The sequence below is a fragment of the Palaemon carinicauda genome, chromosome 44 (genome assembly GCF_036898095.1).
Source record: "Palaemon carinicauda isolate YSFRI2023 chromosome 44, ASM3689809v2, whole genome shotgun sequence".
Classification (NCBI taxonomy): domain Eukaryota; kingdom Metazoa; phylum Arthropoda; class Malacostraca; order Decapoda; family Palaemonidae; genus Palaemon; species Palaemon carinicauda.
This window is the reverse complement of record NC_090768.1, coordinates 8014502-8039153: the sequence shown is the minus strand read 5'-3', so window position 1 is coordinate 8039153 and position 24652 is coordinate 8014502. Positions and strand designations below refer to the sequence as shown.

The window sequence follows — 24652 nt, the reverse complement described above, 5'->3', positions numbered from 1 at the left end:
GACGGACACAACAAATGTGGGTCCATCTCAACAGAGGACATGGTCCCACAGGACATACCTGAGGTTCTGGACACGTCTGCATAATGGAGGGCAAACAAAGAAAACAACCACACCTGTAAAGGAAATTTAAAAAAGCATAAGTCAAATGGCAAGTTGAGTTAGGAGGCAGAGAGTGACAATGTGCGTTCTCCACCGAGGCAAATGTAAAAGTAGTAACACAACACTAGGCCGAGAGTGAGCGGGGTAACGGGCTAACCCCCTGAATATAACTCACTAAAAGTCTTATGGCTCATCTTCCAGCTTTGCCTAAAGTATGCTACCTACGAATAGTGAAGGGTTTGTATTTAGTATCAGAATAAACAAATAGTGTAGAGTATTTCATAGCAAATACTAAATATTACAAGGAATAAACTAAATTGAAGCATACCACAGCTTTCAGTTGTTCAATTAAGATGAAAATATTCTGGTGTGGCAAAAACTTGTATTTTATTGTCTCTTACTCAATGAGAGGCGCTATATATTGTTAACGGTAATTATAAAAACAAAAATTTCATTTAATCAAGAAGTTTCATCTTGCACCTGCAAAAGTTTAAGGTAAGAAATATATTGAAAATATATTACCTTCAGATCCCTATAGATAATATTCCTTTCATGGAGATATCCAAGTGCTAGACATATTTCAGCACCATAGAATTTGGCACGTTCTTCAGGGAAAATACGTTCTTGATTGAGGTGGAAAAATAACTCTCCTCCATTGACATACTCCATCACAAAACAGAGTCGGTCATTCGTCTGGAAGGAGTACTTGAGATACTGGAAGCAAAAACAATGTCACCTTTTAGATTACAATTTTTCATAAGTACTTCACATATCAACTCCTCAGAAACAAAAAAAGCCCTAGTTTTACTAATTGACATGCATACTTGTTAATGAAAGTGACTTTTCAACACCACCCTGTATCAGTAGTTTCTACAAAAAGTTTAAAAATATCCTAAGATCAGATTTTTGGCTCAGTGGTTTGATTAATCTATTTCCCTAAGAGCAAAAAAAATGACATTCATATCCATGTTCTAAATACCAGAGGTCTGGCATTTAAGGATTATGTGAAATGAAGGTCTAGAAAACATTATTTTGAAAGGTGAAGGTCTCACAGATATCACATACTTTTAATAGGTATTCCCTTAAAAAAATTATTCCTCATTTTGTTTGTTACCTCATCTTGAGTGAAACACTTGAAGTAATGCCTCGCAATATGAAATTAATTGGTTTCATAGTGGCTTTCGTACCGTGATTTTTTCACATAATGAGATGCCTTTTACAAGTGAATAGCCTAATTCGTTCCAAGCCCTACGAAAACACCACATTAAATTTTTATAATAAGGCTAAACTGTACTAAACACAATGAAATATCACAAATTTTAAGTAATTTGTATTTTTCCAAACAGTACTTACCTCGAACTACTTTCTTAGGAGTATCTGGGATCTCCTCCCTAACCGAAAAAGAATTTTGCGTAGTTCCCCCTATCTCCGTTTTCCCTAGTCGGGTCCCTCCGTGGCGAATGGATACTCGCCCTGAGGCGAACCGGGGTCAGCGTGGGAGAGCGCGCTGCTAGGTCTGTGTTCGCAGTAAGCATATGTTTAAGTACTATTTCGAACTCCTGTAAGACAATCGGGGCAGGATGGGTGGGCAATAACCCGAAAGTAGTTCGAGGTAAGTACTATTAGGAAAAATACAAATTACTTAAAATTTGTGATTTGTTCCAACACGGAGTACTTACCTCGAACTACTTTCTAAGGAGACTTACACTTTAGAAGGCCGGGGTGGACTTACCGGAAGACCCCCATTATCATCCCAGAACACGGGACCTAGATAGGCGGCTAGGTCTAGACGACACAGTGGACAGGGTAGAAGAGTCAGGGGAAGCACGCAAAAGTCTACCTTTTGTATAACTCACCTTTATGCATAATCCGGACATGGGCTTCCACAGCATCCATATCTCACATGGGAGGAGGAAAGGAAAGGGAAAAAGGGTAGCAAGGAAAAGGGGGAGTAAGGAGGAAACTTGTGTCGCTTGCGATTACTTCCCTCGGGCTACCCGGGGTTTTTAGCTTTAAACTTGTTGCATGGCGGAAATCACTGGACCAATGGAGGAGGAGTCCAGAGATTTCCTAGTACAGTCTTTCAGGTAGTGAGCCGTAAAGGTGGACTGCCTGGACCATGTACCTGCTCGCGGGGTACCAGGGACCGCAGACCCCTCACTGTCGTAAGCTCTCTTGATGACTTGCCGAAGCCAGAAGGAGATCGTGTTCTTAGACATTGCTCTCTTTATTGGGCCTGAAGAGACGAACAGGCTTTTGATGGCTGATCTGAGTCTGGCTGTCCTACTAAGGTACTTCCTGACTGTTCTCACTGGGCACAGGAGCAAGTCTTCCAGGTTGTCTGAGTGAGGGATTGCCGGAACCGAGAACTCCTCGAACCTTGGGTCCGCAACTGCCAGATTCTGGGTTTTGGCCACAAATTCAGACAGAAACTTAAAGGACAGATCCTTCCACCCTTTTGAGCGCGAGACCTCGAAGGACAAGCCGTGGAGCTCACTCACACGCTTAGCTGAGGCTAGAACTCGTAAGAACACTGTCTTGAGAGTGAGGTCTTTATCCAGGATGCCCTTAAGGGGTTCGAAGGGAGGCCCTGTCAAAATCTTGAGAACCTTGGCCACGTCCCACTGCGGGACCCTAGAGGCGCGTGGGGAACAAGATTGCTCGAAACTCCTGATGAGCTTGGAAATCTGGCGAGAGGCCCCCAGGTCGATGCCTCTCAGTTGAAAAACCTGTCCCAGGGCCGCTCGGACCCCCTTGATAGCTGGAAGGGAGACCCTCAGGTCGTCCCTCAGGTGGACCAGGAAGTCTGCAATCTTGTGGACTGATGCATCCAAGGGTCTTAGGTTCTGTGTAGCACACCACTTCACAAACGTGGCCCACTTCGCCTGGTACACCACGCTCGAGGACTTCCGAAGATACCCTGACATCCTCGAAGCTGTCTTCTCCGAGAATCCTTCCTTCCTTAACAGGCGCTCGATAACCTCCACGCGTGTAGATGAAGGCACTGAGGGTTTTCGTGAAACCTTCAAAAGTGAGGATGGTGCAGCAGATCTTCCCTTACTGTCAAGAGGCCACGGAGGAAGGGTGGCCAGGTCCTGTAGATCCGCAAACCACTCCCTCTCCGGCCACCAGGGCGCTACCAAAGTCATCCTTGTAGCCCTTGATTGTCTGAGCCTGTTGAGCACCTGCCTGAGAATCCCAAAGGGAGGAAAGGCATATGCGTCGAGTCCGTCCCACGAGTGCTGGAAGGCGTCCTTGAACGCTGCTGCCGGGTCTGGCACAGAACAGAACAGAACACGGGGAGCTGAGCGTTGAGCCTCGTGGCGAACAGGTCTATTACCGGTGAGCCCCACAACCGGAGGACCTCCTGTGCCACTTGCGGGTGTAGGGACCACTCCGACCCCACTACTTGCCCTGCCCTGCTGAGGCCGTCGGCTTGAACGTTTCTCTTCCCTGGAATGAACCTGGCTGTGAGAATGATGTGGTTCCTCTTGGCCCACTCCAGGATCTGAGACGTGAGGTCGCACAGTTCCCATAATCTCAAGCCTCCCTGTTTCTTTATGTATGCCACCACAGTGGCGTTGTCGCACATGAGGGCTACTGAGTTTCCCTGAAGGTGATGGGCGAATGTTGTGAGAGCCTTTTAAACTGCCAGGAGCTCGAGCAGGTTTATGTGGAGGGGCTTCTCCTCCGGGAACCCCTTTCCCTCAGCTGTCTCTTCGAGCAGATGGGCTCCCCACCCCTCCTTTGACGCGTCTGTGAAGAGCAACATCTCTGGAGGAGCAGATGCGAACGGTAACCCCCTTAGAGTGTTCGCCCTGTCAAACCACAAGAGGAGGATATTCCTGGAGGCCGGAGTCATCCTGAATAAGTTCTGAGGAGGGTCTCCCGGTGACCAGAGGTCCTTCAGGTTCCATTGGACTGGCCTCAGCTTGAGCCTCCCCTGAGGAACTAACTTCTCCAGCGAGACAAGGTGACCCACGAGTCTCTGCCAATCCTTGGCGCTCATTGGTGCATTTGTCAGGAATGGTCGTATAACATGATCCAGGTTGTTCAGCCTCTCTTGAGAGGGGAATGCCCTCGCTAACTGGGAGTCCAGGACCATCCCTAGGTACATCATCCAAGTGGTGGGGACTAACTGGGACTTCTCTAAGTTGATGGTAACCCCTAGTTCTCTGCAGAACTGCAATAGCTTCGCCCCCTGCTCCTTCAAGGCTGCCTCTGAGGCTGAAAGCAGCAACCAGTCGTCTAGATACCTGATCAGCCTGATGCCCTGCTTGTGTGCCCAGGCTGATACTATGGTGAACACCCTCGTGAACACCTGAGGGGCCGTTGACAGGCCGAAGCAGAGGGTCCTGAACTGCAGAGACTGAGATCCCCACTTTACTCAGAGGAACTTCCTGCTGGAGGGGTGTACAGGGATCTGAAAGTAGGCGTCCTTGAGATCAAGGGACATCATGAAATCCCCTTCTCTCAAGGCTGCCAGCACCGACTTCGGTGTGTCCATCTTGAAGGACGTCTTCTTGATGAACTTGTACAGGCCCAGAGGTCAATGACTGGTCTCCAACCTCCCGTAGCTTTCTCTACCAGGAAGAGCCTGCTGCAGAACCCCGGGGACGATTCCTGGACAGGTTGCAGTGCTCCCTTGTTCAACATGGCTGAAACCTCTTCCTGCAAGGCTGCTCTCTTCTTGTGATCCTTGGGTGCCAGCCATTCTGCCCGATGTTCGGGAATCAGAGGGGGGCGGGTCTGTCAGGAAGGGAATCCTGTATCCCTCCCTGAGGACTGTCAAGGACCACGGGCCCGCACCGTTGTCCCGCCATGCTTGCCAATAACGTTTGAGGCATCCCCCCACCTGAGGCGTGGGAAGGTGTAGGGGGGCCTCACTCCCTATCTCCTTTTGGGGAGACGGTTTGAGCGACCTCGCCTTGAGCCAGCGTATTTCTGCCTAAAGGAGGCTTGGGCAGGGGCACAACTACTGCGGGAGGGCCGCGGGGATTGATGCCAGGAAGGGGAGGGGGTCTCCTGTCTAGCTGGTGGCATAGGTGGGTAGGCCCCGTCCACCGATGGTCTCCTATGGGAAGGACGTCTTGCCGCTGACTGTCTGGGCTCCGTCGAGTCTTTAAGCTTCCCCACTCTCTCCATCGTTTCCGCTACTGCCTGAAGGGGGAACACGGTCTCACCCCACACCGGAGCATTTCTTAGGAACTTTGCCTCACGTTCGGGAAGTCTACAGGGGAGCCTGTTAAGAATCGTATCTCTCCTCCTTAACACCCAGTTTGCCGTCTGGGTCAGTGACTGGAAAGTAAGGAACTTCATCACCTTCCCTCCCGAACGTATGAGTTCCTGTAGTAGGGCCTGATTCTTCGGCACTGAGAGATCGTGGGAGAGTTGGAACCCTGCCAGGGTGCACGCCCCCCAGTCCAGCCCGGAGGTCACATTAATGATGTCTCCATCATAGCGGCCTCCGCTTGAGGGAAGACCACTGGGGCATTAAGCCTCCTGTCATCTGAACTGCCCTGGTTTAACGTCGCGACGGCTTCTTCTAACGTGCGGGGTCCCGCATGACGCCCGTCTGGCACATAAAACTTTTTCTGGGTACTCAGTCCAGGCAGGAGCTTGAAGGACCTTTGGGCTCTTAGGGAGTTCTTGTGCCCTGCGACAAACCGGTTGACGTGGTCCATGCCCAGGGCCACGTTCGGAACTAAAGGTAGGGTCAAGGATGGTTTCTGTTGAACCAGATTGTCTACCATCCTTCCTAAACCCGAAAGCCAAGCCTGCTCTGACGACGGATTAGGCTCGTCTGACCTGTGGTGGTGCCGGATCAATGCCAGGACCTTCCTGTAGGAGGACATGTCATCGGGGGAATACTCGCCAGTGTCCAATAAGCCCTCTACCACTTGATCCTCCGTGTCGGCTGTATCTTCGATCACGGATGGATCCGTGGGGGCGGTCGTATCCCTTACTTCCGGCCGGTTCGATGGAGCGGCTGCCTCCATCACAGATGGAGCTGCCGGGGCAGAGGTAGCCGTCATGGGTCTGCCCCCTCCCAGGGGAATCCGTGAAGAGTAACTGTCCTGTTGTGCCAGCGGCTGCATCCGATGCCTGGATGGAGCCGGTGAGACTATGGGAGTGTGTGTCATCCTGCAGGGCTGAGCCAGCGGCTGCCTCCGCTGGACGGATGGAGCAGGTGACAAGCCGGGCAAAGGCAAGGGAAAGTTGAAGTGTGCCAACGGCTGCATCCGACGGGCGGACAGAGCCGAAGAGACACTGGGCAAGGGCGCGGGAGCAGCTCTAGCAGCCACCGAGGCAGGCACTGGAGCGGCAGGAGCCCTGTACAACCCGCAAGGGGGAAAAGCCACTTTAACCCACTTTCTCTTGGAAGAATTCCTCTTCTTATTCTTCCTCCTCGTAACCTCGGCCTTCTTCCTCGAAGGGCCTGCGTATGAGCTCGACTTCTTCCTCTTAAACCTCTTTCTCTTTCTTCTCGTCTCCCGTCCGCTGGAGTCCTCCGACGATGACGAACTGTAGGACGAGAAAATGTCCGAGGTAGATGAGGGCTTGTAATTGTGATACCGGGGTGACGGGTTGCATGGAGTCCAGCGGTAGAGAAGCCGAAGGTGCCAGGGGCGTGTAAAGTGCCCCTCGAGAGGCAAACCAACCCACAAACTACTCCTCTTGCCGCATGGGTGACCTGAAGGGCGTCCTTGGCACCGTCCACACAATGGAGTCGGGGTCTGAAGAGCACGTGGCCTGCCTTTCTTTGTCTAGCCTGCCCCTGGAAACCGTTGTTCCTGAAAAGTACTGCCACAATAGGGGGGAAGGAGCTATTCCTGACCTCCTCCACACCGGGTCTTCACTCGGGACGGGTCCTGCGGGCACCAGAACCTCGTCTACGGAACACACTTCCGCCACACTAGCAGACCCCCCACTCGTCTGCGTAGGCACAATACAATTAGCATCAATGGCATCAGAGTCATGGGGAACAGCAATGGGCCGTTTCCCCGCAACGGACTTACCTCGTCCCCTACTCTGGGTAGGGGAAGGGGAAGGAGAACCTCTCTCTGAAGGCGCTGAAGGCGACGTCAAGGGCGAGCTGATACCCGACTTCCTAGGAGACCGCTTCGACGCCTTTTTCTTCTTTGTTGCGTACAAGGTCCACTGCAACTCCGGCCAGGACGCACATTCCAGACACGTGGAGGCAGGTGAGCACACTCTGCCTCTACACGAGGAGCACAATGTGTGTGGATAGACATCGGGCTTAGAAGGCCTAGCCCCGCAAGACTTACCAGCCTTGGGCCCGGGACAACGACGTTGAGATTCCATACGGGAATACACGAATACACAAACAACACAAGGAAAGGATGTGAAAGGGAAAGCACAAAGGGAAACCAATGGTGGGTTGGACGGGATGTGAGAGAGAGCAGCGAGATGTTATCTCCGCCGCGACCAGATGCTTACTGGCGACACAGACCTAGCAGCGCGCTCTCGCACGCTGACCCCGGGTCGCCTCAGGGTGAGTATCCATCCGACACGGAGGGACCCGACTAGGGAAAACGGAGATAGGGGAAACTACGCAAACTTCTTGGTCGGTTAGGGAGGAGATCCCAGATACAGTACTCCTAAGAAAGTAGTTCGAGGTAAGTACTCCGTGTTGGAACAAACAACCATTCGGATCATTGAATAATAAAATAACAGTTAATAACCTGTAAATGAAATGTATAATTAGAACAGACAGTACAATAATGTAATAATAAATGGAAAATACAGTAACAATAATGTAGAACCTTAACTTTGGAATGAGGTGATGTCCAAAAGAGGACGATGACAAACGGCAGAAAACATAAACACTTAACTTTACGGAACACATTAATAAATGGTAGAAAATATTAAGACTTATATTTCTTCTCTTTTTTCCTAATACACTCACTCACTCACTCACTCACGTAAAAAATCTGGGCATTCATTTTGACCAATATATGCTTTTTGATGTACACGTATCTGAAATATGTAGAAAAGTAAATGGAACCTTAATATATTTAAAAAGAATTAAAGACAGACTAGATATTGACAGGAGGGCAATGGTAGTTCAGTCTCTTGCACTGAGCATAATAAATTATTGTTTAAAGATTTGGGGAAGTACTACTAAACAACAATTACAACGGGTTCAAAAAGTACAAAACTTTGCGGCAAGAGTAGTTGATGGTAGGGCCAAAAAATATGATCATGCATCACCAATTTTAGATAAATTAGAATGGTTAAATGTTGAAAGGATTAAATTTGACATTTGTGTGGGAGTTTTTAAAGTTGTGCGAAGTTTAATACCAACTTGGCTTTTTACGATTATAACAGTTGGAGCTGGGAGGGACAGACAAATGAGACAGAATAATGACCTTTATATACCGAGAACCAACACAGACTTGGGAAGTAGATGCTTTACGGTACGAGGACCAACGATGTGGAATACCCTACCTGAGTCATTGAAAACATCGAATATAGACACTTTCAAAGCAAATCTCAGGAAATATATGTTTTCTACAAGACTTTAGTTACATGTTTGTGGATTGGTTTTAATGTACTTGGGACTATCAGTTTTTAATGTTTTATGGGGTCTACTGTAATTTTGCACACAGTATAGAATTTTACAGTGTTAAAAAATAAGAAGATTCCTATCATCTTGAAAAGGAAAGTCTATGATCAGTGTATCCTCCCCACTGTCACCTATGGGGCCGAAACTTGGAATCTAACAAAAAAGCTTTCCCTTAAATTACGAACAATGCAGAGGGCACATAAGAGAATTATGCTAAATCTAACATGGAAGGATAGAAAAACAGGTAAATGGATACGTCAAAAAACTAAAGTAATGGATATCCTTGAAATCATTAGCAAGCTCAAATGGAACTGGGCAGGGCACATTGCCAGGATGACAGACAACCGATGGACATCACGAACAACCTTCTGGACACCCCGAGGATACACAAGAAACCGAGGAAGACAAAAAACCCACTGGCGAGATGACTTAGACCAACATAAGCAACAGTGGCACAGAATAGCTTGCGATACAAGTCTGTGGAGAAACCTGGGGAAGGCCTACATCCAACAAAGGACTTTTGAAGGCTGAAATGATGAAATGATGATAGAATTTTAATGAGTTTTACCATTTTAAGTTATTTTATCTCTACTTTAAAGTCATACTAATGCAAGTAGTGGACCAAATGTATTTTAGTTGGTAGTCAAAAGATTTATATGGAAGCATCTCTCATGTAAATGTTAAATTTTAATGTAATCACAATATCAGTAATCACTATTCTATACATTACTTTATAAATAATGTATAATACCCAATGTATTTATTTGGAAATAAAGTATTATTATATATTATACTCACACACACACACACACACACTCTCTCACTCTCTCTCTCTCTCTCTCTCTCTCTCTCTCTCTCTCTCTCTCTCTCTCTCTCTCTCTCGCTCCTCTCTCTCTAGTGTGCACCGGCCATTTTTGTGGACAGTTCTGCGTTATTATGGAATTCCTGATAAATATGTAAATTTAATTAAGTCTCTTCATGAGCACAGCAAGTGCAAAGTTAATGGTAATGGAGTCTTATCAAGTGAATTTCCAGTGAACAGTGGAGTACTGCAAGGGAATGTGTCATTACCTATGTTGTTTATCCTCCTCATGGATTTTGTAATGCGTAGAACAGTCAGCGATGGTGGAGGATTGGACTGGATTGGTGACAGGAATCTAGCAGACCTAGAGTATGCTAATGATGGTGTCCTTGTTTACAGAACACCACAGGATTTGCAATGCTTGCTTACCAGAATTCATGAAATATCACATGAGGTTGGGCTGAAGATTGATAGAAGTAAGACAGTGATGATGAGAATGGAGTATGCAAAGGAAGATGAAATATCATTGGTAGGAGAAAGGATTAATGAGGTAGAATCATTTAAGTATTTAGTAACTATGATCTCCAATACAAGGTCTTTAGAATTAGAGCTTAGTGAAAGACTGAAAAAAGCACATCAGATAATGGCTAAGTTAACTAAAATTTGCCAATCAAATTGCTTGAAATTACATATAAAAATCAAGACTATATATCAGCTTAGTGAGATCGGTGTTACTCTATGGACATGTTGTACTAAATCTCCAATGGATTTGATAGATTTGAGAACAAAGCTCTCACAAATATATTGGGAGTTAAATGGCAGGACAGGATTAGAAATGAAACTATAAGAGATTACTCGAGAACCATATGTTGATGAGATCATCATGAAGGGTAGATGGAAATGGTTTGGGCATGCTCTTCGCACTCCCCAAGAGAGATTAGTTCAACAAACGTTCAGTTTGGCTCAACAAGGCACTAGAAGAATTCGAAGACCCAGGCCTACATGGCTGAGGACTATAAAGTGCAAAGTAGATGATGACTGGAGAAGTATTCAATTAAAAGCTCAAGATAGAGATGAATGGCGAAATCTAACCGAGGCCCTTTGCGTCAATAGGCGTAGGAGGAGATGATGATGATGATGATACTGTATAACAAATAGTTCTGGTGTAGGTTGGAACATCTGGCTTGAGGTAATTCAACAATGAATATATTTCACCAAGCAGGTATTGTTTGCCATAGAGTGACACAGATGGTGTTTCAAACCATAATATACTAAGAGGTAAGGCAATTGGAGTGGGGGGGGGAGAGATTCACTGGAAACAGAAACCTAGGTAAAGTAACTCAAAATTGTGGTCAACATCGAGTCAATGCAACCAATCATGCAGTTAATACAAGTGTATAGAATCTAAAATAATAAAATAATTCTCTCTTTCTCTATAATCAACTTTAAGGGGGTATGTACTCAAGCATTTGTTAAATAGAACTGTAGCCATAACCTTTCCCCAAGAGATAAGTAAGGATATCCGTAAAATATAATTAACAATAATGATTTGCTGCTTGGTACTTACCGTTAAAAATGGATGATCTACTCTTTGTAACACTCTATTTTCCGTTAATGTATGTGCTACCTCATCCCGTTTAATGATGACATCTTTTCGAAGAATCTTGATGGCATAGAAATGGTTGCTACTCTGTGGGGGAACAAAATATTTAGCACTATAAAAGACTTTTAATGTGCTTTTAAGACAACATAAACAATTAGAAAATTATAAAAGCATTCTAATACTCACAACCAAAAGATACTAAAACCTGAACAATTGAAAGCATGCCATTCTATGTCACACTGTATTTCCCTGACTACAATAGCTCTTACTAGGCTGCAAAGTAATGAAACTTATTATATTTCAATAAAGAAAAAACCTTACACTATGAAATAAAGTACAGTAAAACTTACCTTCTCACGGCAAAGAATAACTTTCCCAAATGTTCCTTTCCCTAATACTTTCAAAAATTCGAAATTGTCTAAGGTCTGAAAAGGAGAAAGAGATTATGAATAATAATTATCTGAGTTTACACTATTCATATACAGTATAAAAGAAATAAAAAAAAAGAATATGCAAAATCAAAACAATTGCATGTGTGGTGGCATATATAATGAACTAATTTTTTCACATAATTGCTCAGACTTTGTGAATTCTTTATTGAAGACATGCCTCCTGAAAATGTGAAACAGCCAAAACTAAATGTTATTGTAATACATCAATAAGAGAAATTACAATGATAATTAGTTTACACAAGTAATAGAATTGAAAGAGAGAGAGGAACCAACATTATCACATGTATCACTTTTAGTTTTGAAAAACCATTATAGATGGGGAAACGTTCAAATTTCAGTAAATACCAAATAACTTGATATGCCCATGAATCAATTCAGTGTATTAAAAGTTGATGCTTTCATTAAAAAACTAGATGGAAAGCCCATGGATACGATGGAATAACTGAAGAGATGACTTGGCTGAAAATGAAGCAACTCCCAGAATACTTAGTAGATTATTTTTGTAGAATGTGGTGTAAAGAGGAAAAACCTGATGAATGGGAGCTAGGAGCATTGGTGAAAATGACAAAAATAAAAAGGAGACCTGACTGATTGTAATACTTATAGATGAATCGCACGTCATGAAATATTTACTATGCTTATTTTAAAGAAACTAGAGAGAAAGATTAATGAAAAGCTGAGAGATGAACAAGCAGGATTTACAAAAGGTAGAAGTTGTACTGACCAAATTTTCATTTTAAGACATGTACAGCAATGTGTAGAATATAGATAACCGCTTTTGATGGCATTTGAGGACTATGAAAAAAACCTTTGATATTGTGCACCGGCCAATATTGTGGGGAGTTCCTCTTTAATATGTAAATCTAATTAAGTCTGTTCATGAGCATAGCAAGTGCAAAGTTAATGTTAATGGAGTCCTATCAAATGGATTTCCAGTGAACAGTGGAGTACACCAAGGGAATGTGCTGTCACATATGTTGTTTATCCTCCTCATGGATTTTGTAATGCATAGAACTATTGGGGATGGTGGAGAAGGATTGGATTGGTAATAGGAAATTAGCTGACCTAGAGTATGCTGATGATGCTATCCTTATTAGCAGAACACCACAGGATTTGCAACGATTGCTTACCAGAATGCATGACATATCACAGGAGGTTGGGCTCAAGATAAATAGAAGAAAGACAGAGATGACAAGAACGGAATATGCAAAGGAAGATGAAATATCATTGGAAAGGAGAAAGGATAAATGAGGTAGAATCATTCAAGTATTTACGAACTATGATCTCAAATACAGGGGTCATTAGAATGGAGTTTAATGAAAGATTAAAAAAAAAAAAAAAAAAAGCAAATCAGACATTGGCTAGGTTAAGTAAAATTTGGAAATCAAACCACCTGAAATTACACCCAAAAATCAGGCTATAAATCAGTTTAGTGAGATCAATGTTACAATATGGACATGATTCGTGGTATGACAATGAAACAATATCCAATAGATTTTATAGATTTGAGAACAAAACCCTCAGAAGAATATAGGGAGTTAATTGGAAGGACAGTATTAGAAATTAACCTATAAGAGATTACTCTAGCACCATATTTAGATGAGATCATGGTGATGGGTAGATGGAGATGGTTTGGGCTTGCTCTTTGCACTCCTCAAAGAGAGAGTAGTTTACCAAACCTTTAACTGGACTCCACAAGGTACAAGAAGTGTTGGAAGACCCAAGTCTATATGACTGAGAATTATGAAGTGTGAAGTACATGATGAATGGAGAAATATTGATTTAAAAGCTCAGGATAGAGACGACTGGCAAAATCTAAACGAGGCCCTTTGTGTCAGATGTAAAACATGCAATAATTCTTATAAAATCCATCTGCAATAAATGAAACATACAAGAAATGACTCCTTAAGAACTCTTACTTCAAATCAAACTTCCACTACTCAATATAAAACTTAATGCATCTCTTGAATGGTACGATATGCGTAGTATGTGATCCCCATACACACGTCTATAATGGCCAAGGTTCTTAAAAGGAAACCCATATGAATAGTGTAGAAAGAACAAGCTAAACTAGCTATAATAAATCATGATGAAAGGGTACTATCTGATAAGAATCAGGTGCCCTTACTCTTCCTGAGAACTAAACAACAAAGCCAATTTGATTATCCTATTTGGAAACATACACCTCTGTTACAATGGCAACTTAGGAACAATATGACTTGCTAAGTAATTGTTCATCTTACCAGTCAAAATACAACACCATGGAATTGAATCTCCATTGAGCTACACATGTAATTTTATCAAGGGGGAGATTCTTTCAGGATGTTTCAGGAAGTGGCAATCAACTAATGTCATGGGCGATGACCTTAATAAAAGGAGGAACCCCATACCTTCCAATTGCCTGATGTACCTCATTCAAATTGCTTTTTTTTTTTGTCTTGTCATATGAAGTGAATGCTTTATAACTACACAAAAATAATTCTTTATATTACCATATAAGAGCTTGTATCTTTTCAAATACGCCTTTAAGGGTTTAACTGGACATAATATAACTTTAAAAAGATCTCCAATTAGGTAAAGAAAAATGTCTGAGCAATCTCTTGTCCTTATAATCCTTATTAGCTATGAATTCTGGAAAAAAGGAAAAAACTATCTTAAATGAAGCCAAAATAACTAGATAAGGCTTAGAAAGGACTTCACTTTCTTAATTAGATAAAAATCTAAATCAGCAACTACCCGTTTGTGTGGAATCTATGTTGTACATACATTTAACTCTAAGGACAAAAATGTGTAAACTGCATTGGCATACCACTTACAATTTTCCTCTTCTTTTTTGATGTCCGGGAACCATGAGGATCATCATCATCTTCACTTGAATATGAAAAGTTAATATTTTCTACAGATCCTGCTGCTTGGATTTCGACATCTTGAGAAGAATTGTCAGCAATTCGTTCTGACACTTGCTTGATGGCTTCCATCCATGCCTCTCTGACAAAAATATCATATACTATTAAGACAATTATTCAGTAATGAAGCTTTGATGAGAGACGAATAGGATGAAGCCTTCTGAGAACACATTTAGAATTTAACTTTAAATGCAAAATGATATAAACTGCAAAGCTGTCCCTTACATTCACATGGTTTAAGCAACACAGAACAGCAAATGTTAAAAATATGTGAATACTGTATGTGCTGCTCCACCTTAATAAAACTTTTAAACACCTTATTCATTATATAAGTGAATAAAACCTACGTGTGTCTGGAAAACTATAACTGACACAAAAGCAGAAAAGAAAAGTTAAAAACTAGGAATGTTCGTACTGGCAGCACACAAAATCATTACTTAAAGGATTCAATAATCAAATACACAAATACCAAGGGACTACTATACTAATCTCTGCTCAAACTTAGCCTAAGAGATTTGTAAAATATAAAAAAAATTAAAGTTTTAGTAACGAATACCTTAGTTTTCATACAAACCAATCAAACATATTGAGACCAAGAAACAGTCATGGCAATCACCATACATGTCAGTTCTGAAGTTTTATTGAGAAAAGACATAGACAAATGAATGAGTGACCATATATACACCTGTAAACTATCAAAAGGCCACAACTATTCAACTCATTTTACTGTGTAGATTGAATCTGATGTAACAAGAATGAGAGGATAGAGGTGGGTGGATTTTCAAGTTTTTTAACTTCACACTTTTTAGTCATGAGATGCTGATGACTCTCCAGTCGCACCAAAAAAAAAAAAAAAAAATTAAATCGTTGAGCCCACTTAAGCTATCTTGAACTGCACAATGCTCCACTCCTAAAAAAAATCTGTTATACCCAACAAAGGGACCAAATGAACGCGAGGATGGAAGGATGGAATGTACGCTAAAGATTAATAGTTTTCTAGGCCTATATGAAAAAGACAAATTCGTAGATAATTTGTATTTTTCCTAATGATACAAACCATTAGCTATTTATTAGGGGTTATTACTTTCGGCGAAGCTGAAAGGACGAGCCATTAAAATTTTAGCGGGGGTAAACTACCCATTCCGCTAGTTACAAGGGGTAGGGGGGGTAGCTTGCTACCGCTCCCGCTCACACACCTGTGATTTAGCTCACTTTGCTTGAAGATGGAACTTCAAGGGGGATAGGCCTGGCGGAAAAGTTTGTATAAATAGCTAAAGGTTTGTATCAGTAGGAAAAATCACAAATTTTAAGTAATTTGTATTTTTCCTAACATACTTTCCTCGAACTACTTTCTTAGGAGAGTCTGGAATCTCTCAATCACCGACCAAGAATTTTGCGTAGTTGCCCCCCTCTCCGCTGCCTCTCAAGGGCGTTCCAGGGCGTAAGGATACTCGTCCAGGTGCAACCCAGGTCACGCGTGTGGCCATGCTTGATACCCAGTAAGCTTCTGTTTTAAGGCCTCCTCGAACTCCAGAAGATACTCGGGGCAGGATGGGGGGGCCATTACCCGAAAGTAGTTCGAGGTAAGTATGTTAGGAAAAAAAAACTCTTGATAAGCATTGAGATGTGACGCGAGGTCCCTAGATTGATGCCCTTAAGCTGGAACACCTGTCCTAATGTTGCTCGAACCCCCTTGCTGGCTGGGATGGGGACCCCTAGATCATCCCTCAAGTGTACCAGGAAGTCTGCGATGTTGTGGACCGAAACGTCCAAGGGCCGAAGGTTCTGAGTGGCATAACATTTGACAAAGGTTGCCCATATATGTTGGTACACAACACAAGAGGACCTCCGCAGGTACCCTGACATCCTATCCGCTGTTTTGTCCGAGAACCCTTTCTTCCTTAGCAACAGCTCGATAACCTCCACGCGTGTAGCCTCAGCCCGAGGGTTTTCGAGCACCTTTTGGCAGTGTGGTTGACTTAGCAGGTCTCCTCTTACTGGTAAGGGCCACGGCGGGAGAATGGCTAGGTCCTGCAGATCCACGAACCACTCCCTCTCCGGCCACCAGGGCCCTACCAAAGTCATCTCTGTGGACTTTGTCTTAACCTGTTGAGCACCTGTCTGATCATCCCGAAGGGGGGAAAGGCGTATGTATACGTGGAGGTTGTCCCACGGGTGCTGGAAGGCGTTTTCGAACGCTGCTGTCGGATCCGGTATCTGGGAGCAGAACACGGGGAGCTTCACGTTTAGTCTTGTGACGAACAAGGCTATCACTGGGGAGCCCCAACGACGGAGGACTTCCTGTGCCACTTGAGGGTGAAGGGACCACTCTGATCCCACTATTTGGCCTTTCCTGCTTAGCCCGTCCGCCAGGACGTTCCTCTTTCCGAGGATGAATCTGGCCTATAGGAGAATGTCGTTCCTTTTGGCCCATTCTACGACCCGAGCTGTGATATCGCACAGATCCCTTGATCTTAACCCTCCTTGTTTCCTGATGTACGAGGCGTTGTCGCACATGAGGGCTACCGAGTTCCCCTGAACGAGGCGGACGAAGCTTATCAATGCCCTCTGCACTGCCATGAGCTCCAGAAGATTGATGTGCCGGGCCTTTTCCCCCACTGACCATTTCCCCTCTGCTGTTTCCTCGAAGAGATGCCCGTGAAGAGCAGCATCTCCGGGGGAGGGGAGCCGAACGGAATCCCTTTCAACGTATTCCTCCTGTCGGACCACCAGAGGAGAGCTTCTTTGGAGGGAAGTGACACCGGAATTATCTTCTGTGGGGAGCTTCCCATTGACCAGAGGTCCTTCAGGTTCCACTGAACCGGTCTGAGTTTGAGCCTTGCTTGTGTGTCCAGGTCGAGACCAGGGCGAAGACTTGAGGGTTTGTCGACAGACCGAATCAGAGGGTCCTGAATTGAAAAGTCTGGGGGCCCCACTTTACCCTGAGAAACTTCCTGCTGGAGGGGCAAATGGGAACCTAGAAGTAGGCATCCTTGAGATCCAGGGACATCATGAAATCCCCTTCTCTCAAGGCTGCCAGAACCGACTTCGGCATGTCCATCTTGAAGGGTGTCTTCTTGATGAATTTGTTCAATACCGAGAGGTCGATTACTGGTCTCTAACCTCCTGCCATTATCTCCACCAGGACGAGTCTGCTGTAGAATCCCGGCGACGGTTCGTGCACGGGTTGCAGGGCTCTTTTCTCCAGCATAACTTCCATCTCTGCCTGTAGAGCTGCCTTCTACTCCGAGTCGTTGGGAGCTAACCATAACCCTCGGTGATCAGGGATCAGCGGGGGCGGCTCTGATAGGAAGGGAATCCTGTATCCCTCCCTGAGAACAGTAACTGTCCATGGGTCCGCCCCGTTGTCCCGCCACGCTTGCCAAAACTGTTTGAGGCATCCCCCCACCAGGGGCGTGGGAAGGTGTAGGGGGCCTCTCTCCCTATCTCCTTCTAGGAAGGCGGTTTGACCGACTTCTCCTTGACCCGGAAAACTTAGGTCTATAGCAGGTTTGGGGTTGAGCACCACTCCCCCTGGAGGGGCACGGAGGCTGGTGCCAAGAAGAGGTGGATGCTCCTTGCCTAGCTGGGGGCGGAGGCGGGTAGGCCCCGTCCGCCGCAGGTCTCCTCGCAACGGGCCGCCTTGGCAACTGCTGCCTGGGCTCGGCTGGCACCTTCAATCTGGTGACTCTCTCCATCGTCTCTGCTACCGTCTGGAGAGGGAACACCGTCTTGGATGAGACGGTGAGTTTCTAAGAACTTTGCCTCTTGCTCGGGGATCCTGCGGGAAAGTCTGTTTAGGATAGTGTCCCTTCTCCTCAGAACCAAGTTGGCTGTCTGGGTAAGGGACTGGTGTGTCAGAAATTTCATGGCTTTACCCCCCGAGCGGATCAATTCTTTCAGAAGGGCTTGATTGTCTGGCAATGCGAGGTCATATGAGATCTGAAAGTCCTCCAGTGTACAGGCCCACCAATCCAGCCAAGAGGTGACGTTCACAACGTCCTAAGCGATGACCTCCATCAAGGCGGCCTCCGCTGGAGAGAAGACCACCGGCGCACTAAAGTTACGTTCGTCCGAGTTGCCTTGGTTCAGTGTAACGACCACTTCTTCTACCGTGCGGGGCCCTGAATGGTGTTCCGTCCACCACGTAGAACTTCCTCTGGGTCTTGAGACCCGGTAGGAGTTTGCCTGAGCTCTGTGACCTCGAGGAATTCTCCGGGCTGAGACGTACAGGTCCACGTCTTCCATTCCCATGGCAACATCGGGGGCTAAAGGCAGGGTCAAGGAAGTCTTCTTCTGCACAGGATCCTCCACCATCCTGCCCAGACCCGAGATCCAAGTTCGCGCAGCCGTTGGTTGAGGTTCGTCCAACCCATGATGCCGTTGGATGAGAGCAAGCACCTTACGGTAGGACAAGACCTCTTCCACCAAACACTCGCCCAAGTCAATTAAACCGTCCACTACCCATACCTCCTCGTCAGCAGGTTCCTCGAACGTGGAGGGATCCGTGGGAAATGGAGGCATCCTGTTCCTCCTGGTAGGATGATGGAGCGGGCGCCTCCGTCACGGGTAGAGCCGTCGGGGTGGAGGTAGCCGTCATGAGTCTACCCCCTCCCGGGCTCACCCGGATGGCGCTGGATGATGGTCGTGGCAGCGGCGAATCCCGAAACTTGGTCGGGACCGCTATGACCAAAGAGTGATGAGTAACGTTATTATGCCGAACCCGCGGGATTTTTCCGCACACGGGTGGAGCCGCCGACTTACTAGGCCGGGGCAGCAATGAGTGTGCCAACGGCTGCCCTGACGAGCGGGCGGAGTCGAAAAGACACTGTACAGTCAATTAAACCGTCCACTACCCGTACCTCCGCGTCGGCAGGTTCCTCGAACGCAGAGGGATCCATGGGCATGGAGGCATCCCGTTCCTCCTGGTAGGATGATGGAGCGGGCGCCTCCGTCACGGGTAAAACCGTTGGGGCGGAGGTAGCCGTCATGGGTCTACCCCATCCCGGGCTCACCCGGATGACGCTGGATGATGGTCGTGGCAGCGGCGAATCCCGAAACTTGGCCGGGACCACTGTGACCATAGACTCTTAAGTCACGTTACTGTGCCGAACCCGCGGGATTTCTCCGCACACGGGTGGCGCCGCCAACTTACTAGGCAGGGACAGTAACGAGTGTGCCAACGGCTGCCCCCGACGAGCGGGCGTAGCCGAAGAGACACTGTACAGGGCAACGGGAGCGGCTCCCGCAGCCACCGAGGCAGGCACTGCAGCGGCAACCGACCTGCTGGATCCCTACGATGTCGTACCACCCTGACATACCTCTTCCGCGGTGATGACCTCCTTCGGTAGTTCCTCCTCGAGGACATCGCCCTCTTCCTGGGCGGACTGTCGTGTGGGCTCGATCTCCTCCTCCTAGAGTCTCGGTCGATGTAACCATTCGACGAATAGGAGTCGTAGGAGAAGCCGTCATCGGAGTACGAGGAGACTGAAAATTTCCGACTCTACCACGAGCCTCCTGGGGGTCCTGGGTCTGGAATTCGGGGGTTAACGGCTCCATGAAGTCCGGCGGGAGTGTGGCTGATGGCGCCGGGGGTGAACGGGTGATGGGACAACCGTCAAACCAACCTACGATGTCCTCCTCCAATCTCAAGGGGGACCTGAAGGACGTCCTCGGGGCCCTCCAAACGATGGAGTCGGGGTCCGAAACGGCCGTGGGTCGCTTCCCAATGCCCTGGCCACCCCCGGAAGATGCTACACCTGAAAAGCACGTTACGGGCATGGGGATGGGCGCAGAAACCCGCCCCCCCATCCCGGATCCACACTTATGACGGGTCCTGCGGGCACCAGGCCTTCGTCTAAAGCACACACTCCCACCACTTTAGCAGACCCCTCACTTGTCTGCATAGACCCCTTCAACTCAGAATCCCCCACATTAGACTCATGGGGAACGGCAATGGGCCGCTTCCCCGAAACGGACTTACCTAGTCCCCTACCCTGAGTAGGGGAAGGCAAAGGAGAACCTATCTCCGACAAGACCGGGGGCAACGTGACCGGCGACGAAAGGCCTGACTTCTTAGGTGACCTCTTAAAAGCCTTCTTCTTTTTCTTGGCGAAGAGCCCATTGGAGCTCCGGCCAAGACTCACACTCCAGGCCCTTAGACTCCGGGGAACACCTCTTCCTCCGACACGAGGAGCACAAGGAATGCGGGTCGACCCCAGGCGGCGATAGCGCCGCCATGCCCTGCAAGACTTACCCGCTTGAGACCCGGGACAACGACGCTGAGGTTCCATGGCAAAATCGAACACAAACGACACAAGGGAAAGGTGAGGAACACAACGGGAATATGTGAGACACAAGGTAAAGGAACACAACGGGAATATGTGAGACACAAGGTAAAAGAACACACGGAAACACGTGGAACAAGGGGTGAGAACACAAAGTAATCACGTGGGAACACAAGGTGAACGGCCGGGATAAGCGAGAGAGCGGCAAGATGTTATCTACGCCGTGACCAGAAGCTAACTGGGTATCAAGCATGGCCACACGCGTGACCTGGGTTGCACCTGGGCGAATATCCTTATGATCTGGAACGCCCTTGAGAGGCAGCGGAGAGGGGGGCAACTACGCAAAATTCTTGGTCGGTGATTGAGAGATTCCAGACTCTCCTAAGAAAGTAGTTTGAGGTAAGTATTCTGTGTTGGAACAAATACAAATTATATACAAATTTGTTATTTGTTCCATAACTGGAATACGAACCTACACTATTTATTAAGGGTGACAACGATGCTGAGGTTCCATGGCAAAATCGAACACAAACGACACAAGGGAAAGATGAGGAACACAACGGGAATATGTGAGACACAAGGTAAAGGAACACACGGAAACACGTGGAACAAGGGGTGAGAACACAAAGTAATCACGTGGGAACACAAGGTGAACGGCCGGGATAAGCGAGAGAGCGGCAAGATGTTATCTAACCCGCGACCAGAAGCTAACTGGGTATCAAGCATGGCCACACGCGTGACCTAGGTTGCACCTGGGCGAGTATCCTTATGCCCTGGAACGCCCTTGAGAGGCAGCGGAGAGGGGGGCAACTACGCAAAATTCTTGGTCGGTGATTGAGAGATTCCAGACTCTCCTAAGAAAGTAGTTCGAGGTAAGTATTCTGTGTTGGAACAAATACAAATTATATACAAATTTGTCATTTGTTCCATAACTGGAATACGAACCTACACTATTTATTAGGGGTGACTCACCCATTAGGAGGGTGGACGTCCCTGCTAATCTGGTTTTTTGGCTTTACCCGGGGGACCCTTATTTTGAATAGGTTTGTAACAAAAATAAGGAGTCCCTGCACCTCGCTAAACTTTGCTACACAAGTTGCGTGGCTTACGCAAGCTGTGTGTTGAGATGTTTAGAAGTGTGACTATCCAGGTAAAAGTTATTCTGAGTCTTTGTAGAAAAAACTGTTATAACCAGGACTTTTCCAATACCACCTCACTAGGGTATGGGGACGCAAGAGTATTAGTTTAATACAGTGGAACCTCTACATACGATTGTCCTAACATACGAATTTTCCAACATACGAAGTAAAATTCAACCAAATTTCTGTCTCAACATACGAAGTGTTGCTCCAACATACGAAGTAAACATTACGCTTACCCGTGAAATTTTCTCGAAAGCGTCCAGCGTCGTTTGTTGTTGACGCCGCTAGATGGCAGCACATCGGAGGGACGCCAATCGAGCGTCACCTTGATCAGTCCTCTCATCGCGTGCGCATCATGTGGTTGTCCTCTGTTCGCTCAGTTTTAACAGTTTTTTATCTTGCCTTTTCACGCGTTGTTTTCTGTGTTCTGTAATCATGGGTCCTAAAAAGCTTAGTTTCGGTTCAGGAAGTAGTAGCAGTGGTGAGAAAAAGAGGAAGTCTATGCTTTCATTAGAATTAAAGCAGGAAATAATAGAAAAGCATGAGCGAGGTGTACGTGTTAGCGATCTGGCTAAACAATATGGCCGGAATATGTCTACGATCTTGACGATCATAAAACAGAAGTCAGCCATTAAAGCAGTGAAACCTTTGAAGGGGATCACGATTATTTCTAAACGTCGTAGCCCTACTCTGGAAGAGATGGAACGCCTTTTGTTGATCTGGATAAAGCAAAAGGAGATTGTTGGCGATACGATCACGGAAACGATCAAACGATCATTTGTGAGAAAGCCAGCGCTATCTACAGTGACTTGAAGGCGGCGCGCTCTCGGGGTGACGTGGGGGAGAGTTTAGCCAATCCTACGACGGAGGAATTCAAGGCGTCTCGAGGTTTGTTCAAGAAATTTAGGAAACGGACCGAGATTCATTCAGTTGTTCGTCATGGAGAAGCTTCGAGTTCGGACACCAAGGCTGCTAAAGACTTTGTTAAAAAGTTTGAAAGCATCGTGGCGGAGGAAGGTTACGTACAGCAGCAGGTGTTCAACTGTGATGAAACCGGTCTGTTTTGGAAAAAGATGCCTAGTCGAACGTACATTACCGCCGAAGAGAAGAAAATGCTTGGACATAAGCCAATGAAGGATCGGTTGACTCTTGCGCTTTGTGCCAACGCCAGCGGGGACTGCAAAATAAAGCCGTTATTGGTTTACCATTCCGAAAACCCTAGGGCATTTAAAGCACATAGAATTAATAAAGACCTGCTAATTGTTCTAGGGCGTTCTAATTCTAAGGCTTGGGTTACTAGGCATATCTTTGTGGAATGGGTAAACCTAGTTTTTGGCCCTACTGTCAAGAAGTATCTTCAGGAGAGGAATTTTCCTTTGAAGTGCTTGCTTTGTTTGGACAATGCACCCGCTCACCCCCCCCCCCCCCGGACTCGAAGATGTTATCATCGATGAATACAAATTCATCAAGGTGATGTATCTTCCACCGAATACCACCCCTATCCTCCAGCCCATGGACCAGCAAGTCATCTCTAATTTCAAAAAGCTTACACCAAGCACTTATTTAAGCAGTGCTTTAATGTCACGCAAAGCACCAACTTAACTTTGTGTGAATTTTGGAGGAGCCACTTCAATATCGTGCACTGCTTAAAGATCATTGATCAGGCTTGGGAGGGAGTAACTCGTCGGACCCTGAATTCCGCTTGGAAGAAGCTTTGGCCTGATGCTGTTGCTCCCAGAGATTTTGAAAGTTTTGGCCCCGAGAATGAACCTGTGCTTGCCGCCGAGGAAGACGTCGAAGAGATTGTATCCCTTGGCAAGTCCATGGGTTTGGAAGTGGATGAAGATGACATCACCGAACTCGTCGATAAGCATCACGAAGAGTTCACCACCGAGGAACTCAAGGAGCTGCAAGCCATGCAGCATGATGAGTTCCAAGCGCAGTTGAGTGAGTCGGAGGAGATCGAGAAGGTAGGTGAAATCTTAGGTACGGCGGAAATAAAACTGATGTTGGCATATCATCAACACGTTGTTGATTTCATCGGCAAGCAACACCCACAGAAACTTCAGGTTTGCCGTGTTGTTGTGCAGTTCGATGATGTTTGCTTAACGCATTTTAGAAAAATCCTCAAAAGCCGTACAAAGCAACTTTCACTCGATAATTTCTTTAAAAAATCTTTAAAACGGTCTAGTGATCATGATGAAAAGAAAGAAAGTGAAGCAAAGAAAAGGAAGACCGAATCGAGTGAAAGTGATGAAAATTAAAAATAACAAAAGAAAAAATGTAAAAAAAAAATATAAAATTATAAAAATGAAAAAAAAAAAAATAAGCTAAGTTAAGTTCAAGTTCACGTAGTAGTGTAAGTTAGTGTAAGTTATCGTACACGTCATCGTACAAAGTCACCGTCCCTACCTCCTCGCTGATCTTCCGTCTCCTCCTGCGTAGAAGTCCCTACACCTGCGCTGGCCTGTCGCTAAGGTAAAGTGTTACATTACAACCCGTTTTTTATTTATGATTTCATTATTATGTATTCTTTTTTTTGGTTTGTAATAAATTAAATAAATTACCATGTATTCTTATGGGAATATTTGCTCCAACATACGATCGTTTTAACATACGAAGCAGTTTCTGGAACGAATTAAGATCGTATGTAGAGGTATCACTGTACTAGGGTCACAAGGAAGCATGGTTTACCTGCAGCGGTTTGAGGTCAGCTTGTGCAGAGAACCCAGGATGCTGCTTTCCCCAAGAGAGGGGAGGATGAAGAAAAG

At 46.0% G+C, this 24652-nt stretch overlaps 1 protein-coding gene across 1 annotated transcript in view; it reads right to left on the bottom strand.

Annotated features, from left to right (window-relative positions):
- The window catches only part of Akt (Akt kinase), a 103183-nt gene that overhangs the window by 36955 nt on the left and 41576 nt on the right, over window positions 1–24652 (bottom strand). Inside the window, exons 4-7 of the mRNA XM_068366922.1 lie at window positions 14363–14534; window positions 11445–11519; window positions 11059–11181; window positions 622–813 (exon numbers count right to left, since the gene is read on the bottom strand). Coding sequence (XP_068223023.1) covers window positions 622–813; window positions 11059–11181; window positions 11445–11519; window positions 14363–14534 — 562 coding nt within the window. The remainder of the gene's footprint in view (window positions 1–621; window positions 814–11058; window positions 11182–11444; window positions 11520–14362; window positions 14535–24652) is intronic.